The following is a 16,144-nucleotide window of genomic DNA, read 5'->3' as shown; positions in this document are numbered from 1 at the left end:
CTCAGGGCTGGTGTGAGCAAAGCTGTTAATTTTCAAGTAAGCTGTTGCTGATCTCTAGGCACTTTCCTTTCTTTCTCTTGGCATTTTCTTCTCATTCAAGAAGCTGTGTAAAATACAGACTGTTTTGCTTGAAGAACAAACCTGTCTGTCAGCAAACCACTAATAAGAGACTGTGTCTGTCTTTGTTACAGATCATGTGTAAGCCATTAGTAGATACTCTTGTCAAGTCTATCACAGCGCCAACCAGGCAGCATCAGCAGGTAAGAAAAAAAGCAAACAAGCAAAGCTACATTAAACAATCAGAGAAGTCACTTAGTCACAGCAGCTCAGGTGATGCTTAATGTGCTTATTGCTGCCTTTTGTGCTGCCCAGTTTGGAGAAGTGGGCTTCCTGGAGGGAGAGCTTTTGTAAACACTGCCTGGCTGCTTCAGGTGTGTGACTGAAGCTGTGGAATTCACAGTCAGAGGTGTTCTTGGGTAGCATTTCCTCTGAAAACCGCCTGCAGCTTTTGGGAGTGAGGCCTGATTGTTGTAGGGGGTGCCTGCAGTCACTTTCTCCTTGGTGACTACAGCTCCCTCAAAGGAGGTTGTAGAGAGGTGGGGCTGGGTCTCTTCTCCCTTGTATCAGGTGAAAGGAGAGGAAGTGGCCTGAAATTGTGCCAGGAGAGGTTTAGATTGGGTATTAGGAAAAATCTTCTTTGCTGAAAGAGTGGTCAGGCATAGGAACAGGCTGCCCAGGGAGATGGTGGAGTCACCATGCCTGGAGGAGTTCAAGAAACGTGTGGACATGGTGTTTCAGGACATGGGTTAGTGGGTATGGTGGTTGGACTCTATGATCTTAGAGATCTTTTCCAACCAGGGCAGTTCTATGATACCATGACTTTCTTGCTGGTAAGAGGTTCCTCTGTGTTAATGCAGCATGTTGTAATCCTTCCCTCCTCCTTCTAACTTGAGGTTAGTTTCTAGCTGCTGCTCTGTGCCTTCCCAGCTGTCCCACATTTTCCAGGCCGTGTGCTTCTGTGTCTGGTTTCAAACCACCTGTACTATAGATCTTATTTGTGATGGTTGGTTGCCTGTGCCTGACTAACACAAAATTAGTGGAGCCTTATCAATAAAACATTGCAGGGTGAGTGCACAGCTCACTGTTGCAGTGAGGTCTGTCTGGGTTTTCACTGCAGCATGCACTGCACTGGGGGTGCCTTCCTCACAGTTAATAACCAGAACACCTTCAGGCCAGTAGCCCTGGGCCTCAAACTTTCCCACCCTCTAGCTGTAACATGCATCTGTCCCCTGCATAAGTACCTCCTAGGTTGACTTTTTTCTGTTTCATATGTAGCTGTTTGTTGTTTATGATCACTGGAGGGAATGTAAAATGCTAGGTAGGCATTAACATTAGGGCTGCTTTACTTGTCAGAGTAAATTGCATTTCAGGCTGTTTTACCCAACAAGAATGGCTGTAATTGGAAGGGGAACAAAAAAAAAAAAAAAAAAAGAGAGTAAAAATAAGCTGTTAGTAATTTCAGAAGATAGAAATAAGGATGTGTTACACAACTAACAAACAAAACAATTGTAAGGCATGTACTTGATCCTGTCCTCAAGAGACAAAACAGCATCCCAAGCAGACAGCTTCATTATGTGGGTGTCTTTGCTTCCCCACAGGGAACAGCATTGTCCTTCTTTCAGGGCTTCCACAATTATCTACTCAGGCTTTGTTTCCATAGCCTGTTTATCCGTGGATGGGTGGAGCAGGGGAGGATGTGCAGTGCATTGTGTGTGGGAGACTGGATAGAGGACATGAGTGTACTACTATTTAAACAAAGGCAGCACGGAGAGTAGGCTGAGGGGAGCCTGTGGAGTTTGGAGTCACAGCTTTACTGGTTTTACACACTGCTTCCTTTTCAGGAATTCTGCCTTTCTCTCATCAGATGTCCAGTTTGCCAGGTTTTCAGTTAAATTTTCCCACTAATTCTGAATGCAAATGTGCTTTGATGGTATCCTTTGATGGGTAGAGTAGGGAGCAAGCTAGAAGGGCAAAGTGATGCTATGGGTAAAGCAGAGGGCTAAGTTTCTGTAGCTCCTGAAAGCTCCTGGAGGTCTGAAGTGGAGGGGCTCAGCTACCACAGGGTTGTCCTATCTCAGAAGTTTCAAGGCACCAAATGTCTCCTGATACTCTGACTTTGGCCTACCCTGATGGTCAAGGGGTGAGTGGTGTAGCCTTCCATTTTCAGCCCCTGAATGCTGGATTCTAATCATCCACCTAGCTTAGTCCCAGAGACATGAGGCTTAATTCCCCTGCTGACACTTCTGTTATTAATGCTGATCGTTCTGGCTATGCCTGGTGCATCTGTGTGAACAGCTAATCCCACTGTGGTTTTTGTCTTCTTGGCTCTCTGCATCCCTTTGGCAGGGCATCCTCAAGGCTGTGCTGGGTGGGGAGAGCTGTGCTCTGCACGGGAAGGTGGAGGCTCACAGCTCTGGCCAAGTGTTTCATGTTGCCTGGTAATGAGCCCTGGGGCTCTGGTCCAGCAGGGCTGCTGGCCACTGTCCCAGATGGCCTGGGGGAGTCCTCTTAGGGTTGGAGAAGTGGATGCACCTTCAGGCTGGGGTTTTAGATAGTTTTGAACAAAAGGAAAAGTGGTTCATGAGGAGGATGTAAGGGGGAGTGGTTCTTCCTCCTCACCCTGAATACCTCGGAGTTGGTGAGAGCAGCATGGAGGTAGAGAGTCTGTTTCATCCTCTCAGCCAGTCTGCTCCCTGAGGTTTTTAAGGCCTTTAAGACAAGATCTTGTGGCCACTGGTGTATATTTTATCCTGGAGAAGAGGAGGCTCAGGGGTGTGACCTCATTGCTGTCTACAGCTACCTGAAGGGAGGTTGTAGGCAGGTGGGGATTGGTGTCTTCTCCCAGGCAACCAGCACCAGAACAAGAGGACACAGTCTCAAGTTGTGCCAGGGGAGGTCTAGGCTGGATATCAGGAGGAAGTTCTTCACAGAGAGGGTGATTGCCCATTGGAATGTGCTGCCCAGGGAAGTGGTGGAGTCACCATCCCTGGAGATGTTCAAGAGGAGACTGGATGAGGCACTTAGTGCCATGGTCTGGTTGATTGGATAGGGCTGGGGGATAGGTTGGACTGGATGATCTTGGAGGTCTCTTCCAACCTGGTTGATTCTATGATTCTGTATGTCCAGCTCTTGCTTCAGGGGTCTCTGCTGCTGCTCTAGTGTAAAGTCAAACTTGATCAGTAAGTGATGGCCCTGGACTAGCCTGGTTGAAGCAATCTACAGCACATTTTCCTGGGTGCTCAGTAAGCCACTCAGTGCCTGGACCTGGCTGGGCTCTTGTGACAAACAGCAAACCCAAACTGTATGTGGAATGTTGTTCCTGTCCTGTTGTAGGCTGCTGCAGCTCTAACTCTGTTTCTGGGCAGTTGTAACTAAGAGAGAATCCTCTGGGAAATGCAGGAGCTGTTCAAATGCTGCTCAGCTGGCAGGAGGAGCAATCTGTCCTCTCCAGCCCCAGCTATTTGTCCTGACCCTGGGACCTCACTGTCTGCCTGGTGCCCAAGTGTCCATGCAGTTATGTTGTAAGATAGACATGAGGATGATTTGGCTGGAAACTTACCTTCCCCTGGCTCACATACTCTTTTCTCTTTTTCTTTTTCTTTTTTTTTTTTTTCCTCTTTTGCTATGTTAAAAATAGCTTGGATCAATTCCCTGGTCTTGTTCAGGGCACAAAGATAGTTATTAATTCAAGGGCAGGAGTGGCTGGGTGAAAGCTGTGATTTATTTCAAACTACAGTGTTTGTTAACATGGAATTATGGCTTCTGTGAAGCGAGGATAAAAACATTGGAAAGTAGAGTTTGTGTGGACTGTGGCCTGTAGCTGTTGACTTGGGCAAGTGGGTTTTGCCTTTCTGTGCATCATGTCTCCTTCAGTTACCTTAAAAATCCAGGGAGCATGAAATTCTGAGCAGCAGAGCTGTGTCTGTAAAGACTGAGGTGGTTGTAGCTGCTGGGTGTTGTTTTGCTGGGGTGCATGTCTCTGACCTGTGTGATTGCTATAGAGAAGAGAGAGGAGTGATCCAAAAGCAGATGTATCACAGGGTGCATCTTGATGCAAAGCTTAGAAGGAAAAACAAAAAGGATGCTTTAGAATAAAAACTTTAGTGTGACTGCCATCAAATTCCTCTGATGCTTCCTACATGCCTAGAGCAGCAGTAAGGTTTTCACCTCCACACTGAAGTAATTTGTGAGATAAAATGAACAGCACTTTGTGGGGGGTGAGAGCTCTTAAGGCACTTTTAAACCTGGCTCACAGTGGTTGGGTTGGTAGGCTTACTTCACAGTAAGTTCAACCTGTGTAACGAGCTTAAAACTGGAAAGGTGAATTTGCAATGGTCTCACTGAGACAGAGCTTGAAACTGAAGTTTGTACCTGTGGCCAAGTCCTGTTGCTCTGATGTTGCTCCTGGAGTGTGGATACCTGCAGGGGATGGTAATACAGCAGTTACCCTGGAAAAAGAAAGAGCTGGAGAGATTGGTGTCATTTGTGAGTGGAGGAAAATAAGGGCAGGGAATGCTTGACCAGGGAAGGGGGTTGTCATCCCACCCAGAAATCACCTAGTACCTGTTCAAAATGGAAAGATAGGAGATGAAGATCTGCATGACAGTGAATCTGCCAAATCACCTTGTTTCAGAAGGTCTCCACAGAAAGAGTGGTCTGGCACTGGAACAGGCTGCCCAGGGAGGTGGTGGAGTCACCATGCCTGGAGGTGTTCAGGAAATGTGTGGATGTGGCACTTTGGGACGTGGCTTAATGGCCATGGTGGTGTTAAGTTGTGGAGTCTCCTTCTCTGGAGACTTTCAAGACCCATCTGGATGTGTTCCTGTGCAACCTGAGCTGGATTCTATGGTCCTGCTCTGGCAGGGGCGTTGGACTCGATGATTGTTGGAGGTCCCTTCCAACCCCTAACATCCTGTGAGCCTGGGAGGTTGACCAGTTGGACTCTGTCATCTTAGAAGGCTTTTCTGACCAAGACAGTTCTATGATTCTGTGATTTCATTGGCAATGCAGAGCTTTGCAGTTAGCAAAGCAGAATGCTGACAGGTGGGGGAGGCTTGGGCTGTTCTGTTGACTAAGGATGTTGCTGTCAGTCTGTTGTCTTCCTCAGGCACTAAAGATGTTCTCTCAAATTCTGTGCAGAAAAAAAACCTGCCTGTGAGCTTGTTCTTGCTTCCTCATTTCTTAGTGCAATTTGGCCTTAGTACTGTAATTGTTTTCCAGGAGATCTTGACCTTCAAATTACTTCCTTGTGCCTTGTTTCAGTGGGTGCAGCGTTGCTTTTTTCAGTACCACAAAAGCCTAGAGTTTTTGGCTGGCAGTGATGGTGTGTAAACCAGGGGTCAAGATGTATTTAATTTAGTGATTGTTGCATGACTCAGCTACATAGCAGAACTCTCCTGAGCCTTAGATGAGGAATGACTTCCTGGTTTATTTTTAGCAGCATCAGTGTGACAAGCATAGCTACAGTAAACATCTAGTTCTGTAATTGTGTGGTCTTGAGTTGTTCTTCCAATGCTGTTAGAGCACAAACCCCTAGGTGGTGCATTGCTAGTTGTGTGAGGTTCTTAACTGCATTGCTCCCCTTCCATTCTCATATGTGCCAGGGCTGCCAGGGGACTGGGTGAGTTCATGAACTTAATGCTTCTACCCAAAAAATGTCCTCTGTTAGTCAGAGGATGAGGTGAAGAAAGAAAATGTGTCTGCTTGCATTGCAGTGCCCAAGCTTACTTACTGCTGCAGGCAAGTGCATGCTGCAGATGCCAGCTCTGAACTGGAAACAAGCTGAACACAGCCTCTCTGGAAGCCTGGACTTGGAACAACCTTGCTTGTCCTTGAGACATCTGGCTTGTTGACATCAGGTCTTGAAACCAGCTTGGAAAGAAAGAGTAGTAAATGAAACATCCACTGCTACCAGGTGTGAGGTGCTATCTCTGCCTGCCTTGTGTTGGCAGACACTTGGACCACTTCTCCTCTGTAACCTTTTCTCAGGGTTTACACAACTGAGTTGATACCTGCCCCTTCTTCTCTTCCTTTGGGAAAGGCAGTAGGACTGTGCACTTCAACACAGTTCCTAAGAACCTTTGCAGTTGTTTTGCACTGTAGTCACACATCAGTTTGACTGCATTCCTGTCTTATTTGCATTTAAAGCTCTATTGATTGAGGATGCTGCAGTAGCTGGGAGTATAACAATGCTGTATTTGTCCATCAAGGGACTTTCTTTTCTGTGAATTGGCTAGGACTCTGCAAAGCTGATGTAAGTGCAGGGCTGTCATGAAACTACTGAAAGTTAAGTGTGGAGATGAGAATGGGCACTGAGACAGAGTTCAAAATGTCATCTTATGTCATATAGACTCATTAATATTTCAAAATGTGTTTTTATGAAGCAGTCTGTGACAAGGAACCCACTAAGATCTGTCTAAGAGAGAATGTATTTTAGGGAAGTTGTTAATTAATCTTGGTGCTTTGGCAGTCTCCCCAAAGGGATCAAACATATATAGACACAATTTTACAGAACTGAAGCAAGTCTGTGCCAGAGCTGCCATCACTAGAGGAGTAAAATATGAGCCCAAAGCCTTGCCAAAGAGATGTTGGCTGATTGTCAGTTATCCTTCTGAGCAGTTTATGTTCTATGTAAATATCTAAGTTTAAAAAGTAATTAAACTTTTAATACAGCAAGAACAGTAAAAACACTGCAGAGCATCAGAATGCAGCACCCCTCCATGTGTATGTGTGGGAGTGTTCCTCCTGGTGCTGTGTGAGATGAATGCCTCCCTACAGCAATGCACTGGGCCTTGCCTGCATTCTCACTGGTAGTTTCCAGCAGGTGGTAGAGGAAGGACTTGCTATGGAACATTTTGTGTAAGCTGTTGCTAACAGTGAAGCAAAATAAACCTCCCCAGACAAGCACCAGCACCAGTTCAGCTCTACCTCCTTTGCATCAGAAATGAGAAGTGGGCTGCTGGTGCTAGCTAAGCAACAGACCAGGACTAGAAGGTACCATTCAGAGCAACCTCCATCTCCTCAGCAGAGGGACACACTGTGCTGTGTCCTCTCTAGAGGTGTCACTAGAAGGAGGGCTCATCCCAGGGTCTGCTGGAGGTGAGCAGACCTTCAGAGGGTGAGTTACCCACAGGTAGTGATAGCTTCTGTGTGACATAGAGTGGCTGCTGCCTGCAGGTCTCTTCCTTTTTGCCCTCATCTGCTCAGTGTGTGCCCTCTCTTCAATGGAGAGAAAATCATTTGCAGCTGGAAAATGTGTATCAAACTGAGCATGCTTTGGCTCCTGTCTGTCCTGCTCCTGGGCCTGTTTTTGTATTTTGAAAGGAGATGGTCAAGGAGATCCTGTGTTTTGCAAGGTAAAGCTGAACTATGGGTGGGCTCTGGCACGTTTTTGAGCTATCTGATCACGAGCCAGCAAAACCCTGGGACATGTACTAGCTCTGGGTATGTAAACTGTCCCTCTGAAGCAGAAGGGAGGACTTCACATGAATGCTTAAGTGCTTTGCTGGGTCAGGGCCAGAGCACTCTACATTTTTGCGTAGAGATTTTTAATTCCTAGACCTTTAGGGTGGGGTGTGGGTGTGGATTATTGTGTCTCGACATTTCATTTTTGAGAGCATCTCCTGCATTAGGAGAGCTCAAAGAAACTATCTTCCTTTGCTGAGTTGCAGGACATTGTCAGCATCTTTAAGTAGTCTCTGATGCTGTTTGGAAAGGTGTCTGATGCCCCAGTGAAGTGTAGCATGCTCTGATGAACTGCTCTGTAAGCCATGTTTCTCTCCCTTTCCTCTCACTTGTGCAAGCTGGTTGAAAAAATTAAAGGACCAGTTTCAATTTTTCAGGCTGACCTGACTGCGTTTGAGCCAAGTTCTTGAAATCCCACAGCAGAAATCTCTACTTGCATTTGCACTGAGAACTTTGTGTGCTCCTGGTTGTGTTTCAGCTGAACAAGAGGCCCCTGTCACTGAGTCTGCAGGATCTCACTGGAGTACCAGGCACGTTGTTAGCTGTTTATGTTCATATTTTTTTTGGTCATACTGGCTTCTTTGCTATAACTCTTGTTGCTTCTTCATGGCCTCTGTGACTTTTGCAAGGAGTGTCTAGCAGATAGATGCCTGCATGGCCCACATAAAAATCCCTAACAATGCCAAGCATTAGTGGACTGGCACAGATCACCTGCCCAGTTACAGTCCCAGGCTTTATGTTCCACCATACTCTATGCTGCACAAACAGAACATGAAGCTCTTAGCTGCCTCTTCATGCCAACTCTGCAGGTCCAGACTGTGCTTATTCTGCTCACTAGTGGCCAGCTGATGGTGTGGATGGTGATGCACCAAGCCCTCCACAATGGAGGAACAATTCTGGTCTGTTGCTAGGAAGAAGTCAGAAAATGACAAGGTCAGACACAATTTAGTTGTTCCTGTAGATACAGCTGCTGGCAGGAGCTATCCAAGGATGGGACTGAGCAGCAGCATTAACAGCTCTGCATATTGGATGGACTTGCTGAGTTGGAAAAATCACTATGATATGGTATATGTCTAAGACTGAATATCAATTTCCTAGCCTCCTAAATGAAGCTTGCCATCTGACACATGGGGAGTTGATAGCTTTTAAAAAGAGAGTGAACCACCCAAGTGTGTTCTGCTCAGCCTGCCAACCACAGCCCCTTGAACAATTTGATGAGTAGATGTTTGTGTAGAGCAAATGGGGAAGGTTTGCTTGGAGGCAAGATCATTGTCATGTATTTAATGACAGCATGACAAGAAAACAGGAGGGGGAAGAAGAAATGTCTGTGGTTGTGATCAAATTGGTGACTGTCTCAGTCATGGGCTCAAGTTATATTCATGCTGCAGAATATTACAGAAACATCAGGAGAGAATCTCTGTTTGTTGGAGCTCTAGGTAATGGTTTCTGCTGTGTTTGTGATGGGCTGTTGGATCTTGGTTTGGAAATACTAAGAAGTGTGTTGGAAGGGTGTTCTGTTGGTATGTGAAGAAAGATTAGGGCTTCTGCAGCATTAAACAGTGTCAACCTGGGCTGTATTCACTGACAAGGGTGTTCTTAAGAGTTTGTGTAGGACGTGGTAGGTCCCTTGTTGTCGTCTGGGGGTGCAGGAGGAATGGGGTTCAGCTTCTTCTAGTTTTGCTTTCCCTTGACATGCATTAGAATGCCACTCTGCACAAGTTAAAGCACAAGAAAGGAACCTGAATTCCTCTGTGGGATTTCCTAACAACCTCCTAGGAGAAAGGGGGTCTCAGGCCATGTCCCTCTCCTGTTCAATATCTTTATTGATGATCTGGATGAGGGGATTGAGTCCATCATCAGTAAATTTGCAGATGACACCAAGCTGGGAGCAGGTGTTGATCTGTTAGAAGGTAGAAGGGCTCTGCAGAGGGACCTTGACAGGCTGGACAGATGGGCAGAGTCCAACAGGATGGCATTCAACAAATCCAAGTGCTGGGTGCTGCACTTTGGCCACAACAACCCCATGCAGAGCTACAGGCTGGGGTCAGAGTGGCTGGAGAGCAGCCAGGTGGAAAGGGACCTGGGGGTACTGGTTGACAGGCACCTGAACATGAGCCAGCAGTGTGCCCAGGTGGCCAAGAGAGCCAATGGCATCCTGGCCTGCATCAGGCATAGTTTGGCCAGCAGGAGCAGGGAGGTCATTGTACCCCTGTACACAGCACTGGTTAGGCCACACCTTGAGTCCTGTGTCCAGTTCTGGGCCCCTCAGTTTAGGAAAGATGTTGAATTGCTGGAGCATGTCCAGAGAAGGGCAAGGAGGCTGGGGAGAGGCCTTGAGCACAGCCCTATGAGGAGAGGCTGAGGGAGCTGGGACTGTTTAGCCTGGAGAAGAGGAGGCTCAGGGCAGACCTCATTGCTGTCTACAACTACCTGAAGGGAGGTTGTAGCCAGGAGGGGGTTGGTCTCTTCTCCCAGGCAACCAGCACCAGAACAAGAGGACACAGTCTCAAGCTGTGCCAGGGGAGGTTTAGGCTGGAGGTGAGGAGAAAGTTCTTCCCAGAGAGAGTGGTTGGCCATTGGAATGTGCTGCCCAGGGAGGTGGTGGAGTCACCATCCCTGGAGGTGTTCAAGAGGGGATTGGACGTGGCACTTGGTGCCATGGTTTAGATAGGCATGAGGTGTAGGGTGACAGGTTGGACTCGATGATCTTTGAGGTCTCTTCCAGCCTTCTTGATTCTATGATTCTATGATCTCATGGTGCTTTTCTGGGTGAGTTCTGTGAAACGATGAAGTCTGCTGGCGAGCATCCCATCTGCAAAGTTCAACCCCGTGCAATTTCCAACTATTTTTCTGTTTTCCTTGCTTATCTGTGCTGTTCATTTCAGTGTTCCAAGCTAACAATTTTACTGACTTGTGAGTATTTTTTTTTTTGGATACTGCTTGAAAGAGAAACTCCAAGAGTTAACGTTTGAGTGGATTGGAATTCTAATTTCTCATTATCTGCTGATAAATGTTCCCAAAAGATGAAGACTTTTGTCCTTGCAATATCAAGGCTGGTCCAGTGAATCAAGGACAGCTGCTAAAAGGCACACAGTGCCTAGGCAACATGGGGTTTTTTTGGGGGGGGGATGTGTACTGCTCTTAAATCTCCCAAATTATTAAATTTGACTTTAGCAGAGCCTTTTTAAATAGGCTGCTTTGTATGGTAGCTACTTTCTGAATAGCCTAAAGAAAATCCTATTGCATGTCTCCTGAATTAAGGAAAATTGGCTTTGTTGTGCAGAGGAGACATCTGGCTTCCAAAATGTTGGGAAGAACAGCCAGGAGGGGACAGTTTTGCTCTTGGTCTTACCAAGGTGTGAAAGTAACTTGAGGTGTCAGTGGAGCTTCTTGATGTTTGATAATACAACATAATGATGTGTGTGTGTGTGAAACAAAAACTGACAAAATGAAAGCTTGGGGGATTGGATGATTTGGTTTGGGTATTTTTAATCAAGAGCGAAGCCAAGGTTGAGAGAAAGGGTAGTGCCCAAGATGATTTAGAGGTTTCTTGGTATTTGGTAATGTTTCTTTGAGCCTCAGCTACTGAAATTCTGTGATTTCTTTGCTTTGATTTCTTAACAGAAGAGCATTCCTTGCTCTGGTGTTCAGAGTGAGGAGCTTGTAAAAAGCAAAGGGGAAAAGCTCCAAAATAAGCAGGGCTGTATTAAGAAACCAAATTATCTGAGATGTGACTTTGTTCTTCATTTGAGAGAAGTGTATTTGTGAGGAGGGAGTGGAAATAGGCATAGTTTTTAAACCATTTTTATTCTTTAATGTGGGAAGTGAGAGGCTTGGATGCATGGCACAGAGTTCATTGCTGTTCCTTTCTCCTCTGGTCTCAATATGTCCTGTGGTGTCAATAGATCCCCACCAATGTTTCAGTCTTGTATTTGGACATCATGGAAAAAGCAAGAAGACACCAGTGCTCCTGGGCTCTGCTCTGTGCTCTGCTACAGATCTGTCATGTGTTCTCTTGGTTCACTTAATTATGGCATCTTTTTATTTTTCAAGAATTTTAGGATAATAAGATATTGACTTTTTTGAGGGGAGGGAAACATTAAGACTGATTGGCCTTTCTGATATGGTAAGTGGTTACCCCAGGGAGAAATGAATCTTTGTGTTCACCAGAGCAGCAGACCAATATATGGATTGTTCTGTATGGATTGCTGTGTCCTGAGGGGTCTGCCTGTTGGCCTCTGGTGGGAGAAGAGCACAAGGTAAATAATGCCTTTCCCAGCCTTGAATGCTCACCAGCTGTATCTTGGTTGTATGCAAATGAAATGTTCAAAGCTAATATCTAATTCCATCAGCCAGGCCTGGCCCAGGAGTCAAGTGTGCTAGTTTGGATGTTCATTGTTCTGACTGTCCACATGTCCTGCAGACCCTTTATCTCAGGCAAATAGCCTGCCAGGGAAGCCAAATATTTAAGGTGCAGGTATCCCCTAAAACATTGTGATGTGAAATCTTCTCCATGTGTGCACTGATTCATCTCTACTGCCTTGAAAATCTAGCAACATCTTCATTTTTCTTAGGTCTTGGTGGCTGTAGGAGGGACCTTTGTGTTTAATAATTAAGTATCTTTTAATGATTTTTTTCTCCCCCCTTTATTTCCCAGCCAGCCTTGACAAGTCTTTGAAATTTTCAACCACAGAACAGTGCTGAAGGAAGCAGCTGTAGTATGCCCACTTGTATTGGGCACAAATCATAGATTCATGGAATTGTTATGTTTGGAAAAGTCCTCTGAGATCACTGAGTCCAACCATCAACCCAACACCACCATGGCCATTAAACCATGTACCAAAGTGCCATGTCCAGATGCTTCTTGAACACCTCCAGGGATGATGACTCCACCACCTCCCTGGGCAGCCTTTCCTAATGCCTGACAACTCAGGCAATGAGACAACTCGTTCCTAATACCCAATCTAAAATTGTCCCCTTGCAGTGAGTGGGCTTCTCTGGTTAGGCAAGTGCAAGATGAGGCTTTTGCTCTGACAAGAGCAACCTCCAGAGCACTGTTTGCAGAGGAACCAAGCATGGAAAAAAATCCCCTCCTCAGAAGTAAGAGGGAGAATGTGATTTGCAGAGTCCCTGATTAGAAGACTGAAGTATTGATGGTTTAGAGCATGAAGAAATCCAGAATACTGTGTCCAGTTTTGGGCTTCCCAGTTCAAGAAAGACAGAGAACTCCTGGACAGAATCCAATGGAGAGCCACAAGGATGATTAGGGAACTTGAGCATCTCCCCTGTGAAGAGAGACTGAGAGCCCTGGGGCTATTTAGTCTGGAGAAGACTGAGAGGGCATCTCATCAATGTGTATAAATATCTGAGAGGTGGGTGTCAAGTGGAGGGGGCCAGGCTCTTCTGGGTGGTTCACAGTGATAAGCCAAGGAACAATGGCTTCAAACTTGAACAGAGAAGATTTCAGCTCAACATGAGGAGAAACTTCTTTACAGTGAGGGTGACAGAGCCCTGGAACAGGCTGCCCAGGGGGGTTGTGGAGTCTCCTTCTCTGGAGACTTTCAAAACCCACCTGGATGCATTCCTGTGCAGACTACCCTAAGTGATCCTGCTCTGGCAAGGGGGTTGGACCTGATGATCTCTTGAGGTCCCTTCCAACCTCTGATATCCTGTGAGACTGTGTGTATGTGGATAGTGTATGTGTGCCCTGGTCTGCAGGCAGGCTGCTCCAGTGTCTTGAGTGCTGCTCCTGGGTTTTCTGCTGGCTCAAGTATGCTTAAAAAAACCATCCTGGTGCCTTTGTCATTAAAGGCAGTGACTGCTTTTACCTGTTAGGGCTGAGGATAACTCATGTAGGGGCAGCTCTATTATATAAAGGTAGTTTCTGTATAGGTAGTTTCTCATTCCACGTTTTCAGACAGACCAAGCAATGGTGGTTTAAGTGCTTGTGTCTTGCAATAGCTGTTTGCATGTTGTGGAGGAGGAGGAGGAGGTGTCAGTGTAGCTAATGTGATAAAACTTTCTGTAGTACAGACAAGCACTCAGGAGCATCAAAATGAACTGAACAGCCCCTCGGATCAATGTGACAGCTGCTGTTGAGAGCCTTGGGAGTAGCAGCAGAGTTGTATAGATTTCTTAACTCCTCATTGCTGCTGCTTAAAGCAGGACATCTGAGCCATGGGTAAAGAGGTTTATGAAGGATAATAAAGTTAAAAGGAGAGGGGAGGCAGAAGAAGGAGTAGAAAGATGGAGATTTCTTCAGTCAGTTTTGTCTCCATTCCTGCCTTCCAAGGAGCTTTGTTCTTTATTCATTAAGCTAGGTAGTGAAACCTCAAATCCAAAAGCAGAGTTTCCAAAGTGGGGATCAAAGTCTGAGTGTAGGACCACATCCTGGGTGTTTGATGTTCCCCTACTTGCAGGTGTTCTAGCAAGAGATTTCCACCATTCCTGAAGTCATTGGAGTTGAGCCTCTCTCATGGAGGTGAGAGACTCAATCTCCCTGCTGCTGCCAAGCAAGTGCTGAGCAGGTGACTGCTTTTCCATTTTCTGCACAGTGGGAAGTTGACTGACACTAGGAATTATTTGGGATCATACCTTCCAGTGCCTTAAGAGGACACACAAACCTTTGTGTTGGCAAACTACTGTTTAGCTTGTTTAGAAACTAGCTAGAGAGAGGGCTGTTGGCTGTTTGAAAGAAGCAGAAATTGACATTAAAAAAAAAAAAAGACCAACCCAACAGAGTTCATTGATATTTGTATTTTGCACTCAAAAGACCCAAACAGATTCAGCTACATGATGGTGATCAAATGAGCCAAATGCGTCTCACGTGTGACAGTTAGTTATTTTCAGTGTGCTAATTTGCAAGCTGTTGTGAGTTGTTTAAAGGTATCTGGATGGAAAGCATCCTGCCTTAGCTGTGGAAATCTGCTTTTTGTTTTTAACGAGGAAGGAAGCACAGGTACAATCTGCTCCTCATGAAAGCGGGTAGCAGGCTCAGGTTGGCTTACTCTAAACCCCTGAAAACTGCAAGAGCTTGATGACCTAGGCTGTTTGATGGGAGTGCTCTGACTAAGATTGCCTTTCTCATCCCAGGTTGTAAAATATGATTTAGGTGTCACTGAAATGCTCTACATGTTGTAATTAACTGGCTTTGCAAAATTTTTCTCATCCATTTGTCGCAGGAACTTAATGTAAGCTGTAAAATATCAGTTGTTTTGATCACTTTTTGGCAAGGAGAATTTTGCTCCTGGGCTCATAAATCTCTTATTTGGGGGTTTTTGTGTGTGGTTTTTCTTTTTTGTGCCTTTTTTTTTTTTTTTTTTTTTTTTGGCAAGGCCAGACTAAGGGAGGGGTAGGAGGAAACTCCTTTCTGGCCCAGAGTGTGATGCTTGGTGCACAGGGAAGGTGTAGGAGCAGAGGGTGGTGATTGATGGGTGGGAGTTTCTGGTCAGTGTTCGTTTCTGCCTTGTCTGTGCCTGGAGGTAGGAGGGCAGATTTGCAGACTTGGAAACTGGCATCTGGCAGGACAATTTCTGGGCTGGCCAAAGTCCATCCTGCTCACGTTTTGCCTGCAATGTTGGACCTTATCAAGGCTGGCTGAGGGAAGATCTTGAAAGAGCCAATGGATTGGTCTGAAGACACTGGGTTGTAGCAGGAAATACTGAGTTCAGCTCCTGAAGCAGATGGCTCTGCAGAGAGATTTTCATGGTTTTTATCCTTCCCTTCCCTTCAATTTGGAACATAGAGGGATGTGTCCATGCTGCAGTTACAGCTTGTGGATGGAGAAAAATCAACTTGGCAAATGTCTCTTAATCACCTCTTTTCACTTTTTACATCTAAAGCCTTCAGCTAAGTTTTGTCTATTTTATGTAAATAAGTTTAATGCTTGTTTAGAAAGTTTGATGCTTGTTCAGAGAGGGTATGTGTTAAGGATCTTGAAGGAGAATCTTTTGTTTGTCCTTAACTTTGGAAAGAATCTTTATTTTCCCTCCCTCTTCTCACCTCCCCCAGAGAATTTGCAGCTTGGTGCTGTTGAGGTTAAGAGGCTTTGTGAAATTCCGGAGTTTTAAGTTTGTCACAGCTTTAAGTCCTCTGCCATGACAGTTCTCAGCCAAGAAGATTGTCTTGCCTGCAGTTTTGGGAGTGCTCAGCCTTTTAGAATTCTGATTATAATATGTCAAGGAAGGTTAGAAACTTACCTATCTATCTATCTTTCCATCCATCTATCCATCTCTATAGTACATTGAACTGCCCTTGCTTCTGAACACTCTGCTGTCAATTTGCTGTCCAGAACAGGGAACTCTACTCTTGTGGCCCTTATTCTCCTTTCCCTCTCATAATTTGCCATTTTGCATAAGCTTCTAGACTGTTTCCAACTTGGACCCTGCCTGCCAACCCATTAGCAAACAGACTCATACCTTAGAAGCTCAGAAATGCTCAAATGCATGAATCGAATGTGGGAGAGAAATGAAAAGCAAGCCCTCAAAAGTGCTCTGTTGGAGCCTTTGTCTCCCATCCCACACCCAATGTAAATGTGAAAGTAGAGTGGTTTAACTGTGGGAGCACAAATGGGGTTAGATTGGCACTTGCTCTGTGGCTTTGCATGCTTGGGTTTTGCTTT

At 45.7% G+C, this 16,144-nt stretch overlaps 1 protein-coding gene across 1 annotated transcript in view; it reads left to right on the top strand.

Annotated features, from left to right (window-relative positions):
- The window catches only part of MYBBP1A (MYB binding protein 1a), a 58,682-nt gene that overhangs the window by 21,390 nt on the left and 21,148 nt on the right, over positions 1–16,144 (top strand). Inside the window, exon 23 of the mRNA XM_054394350.1 lies at positions 192–260. Within this exon, the coding sequence (XP_054250325.1) occupies positions 192–260 (69 nt within the window). The remainder of the gene's footprint in view (positions 1–191; positions 261–16,144) is intronic.

This window comes from Indicator indicator, chromosome 30 (genome assembly GCF_027791375.1).
Source record: "Indicator indicator isolate 239-I01 chromosome 30, UM_Iind_1.1, whole genome shotgun sequence".
Lineage (NCBI taxonomy): Eukaryota > Metazoa > Chordata > Aves > Piciformes > Indicatoridae > Indicator > Indicator indicator.
Note: the sequence above shows the minus strand (reverse complement) of the source record. Positions and strands in the feature narration are given on the sequence as shown.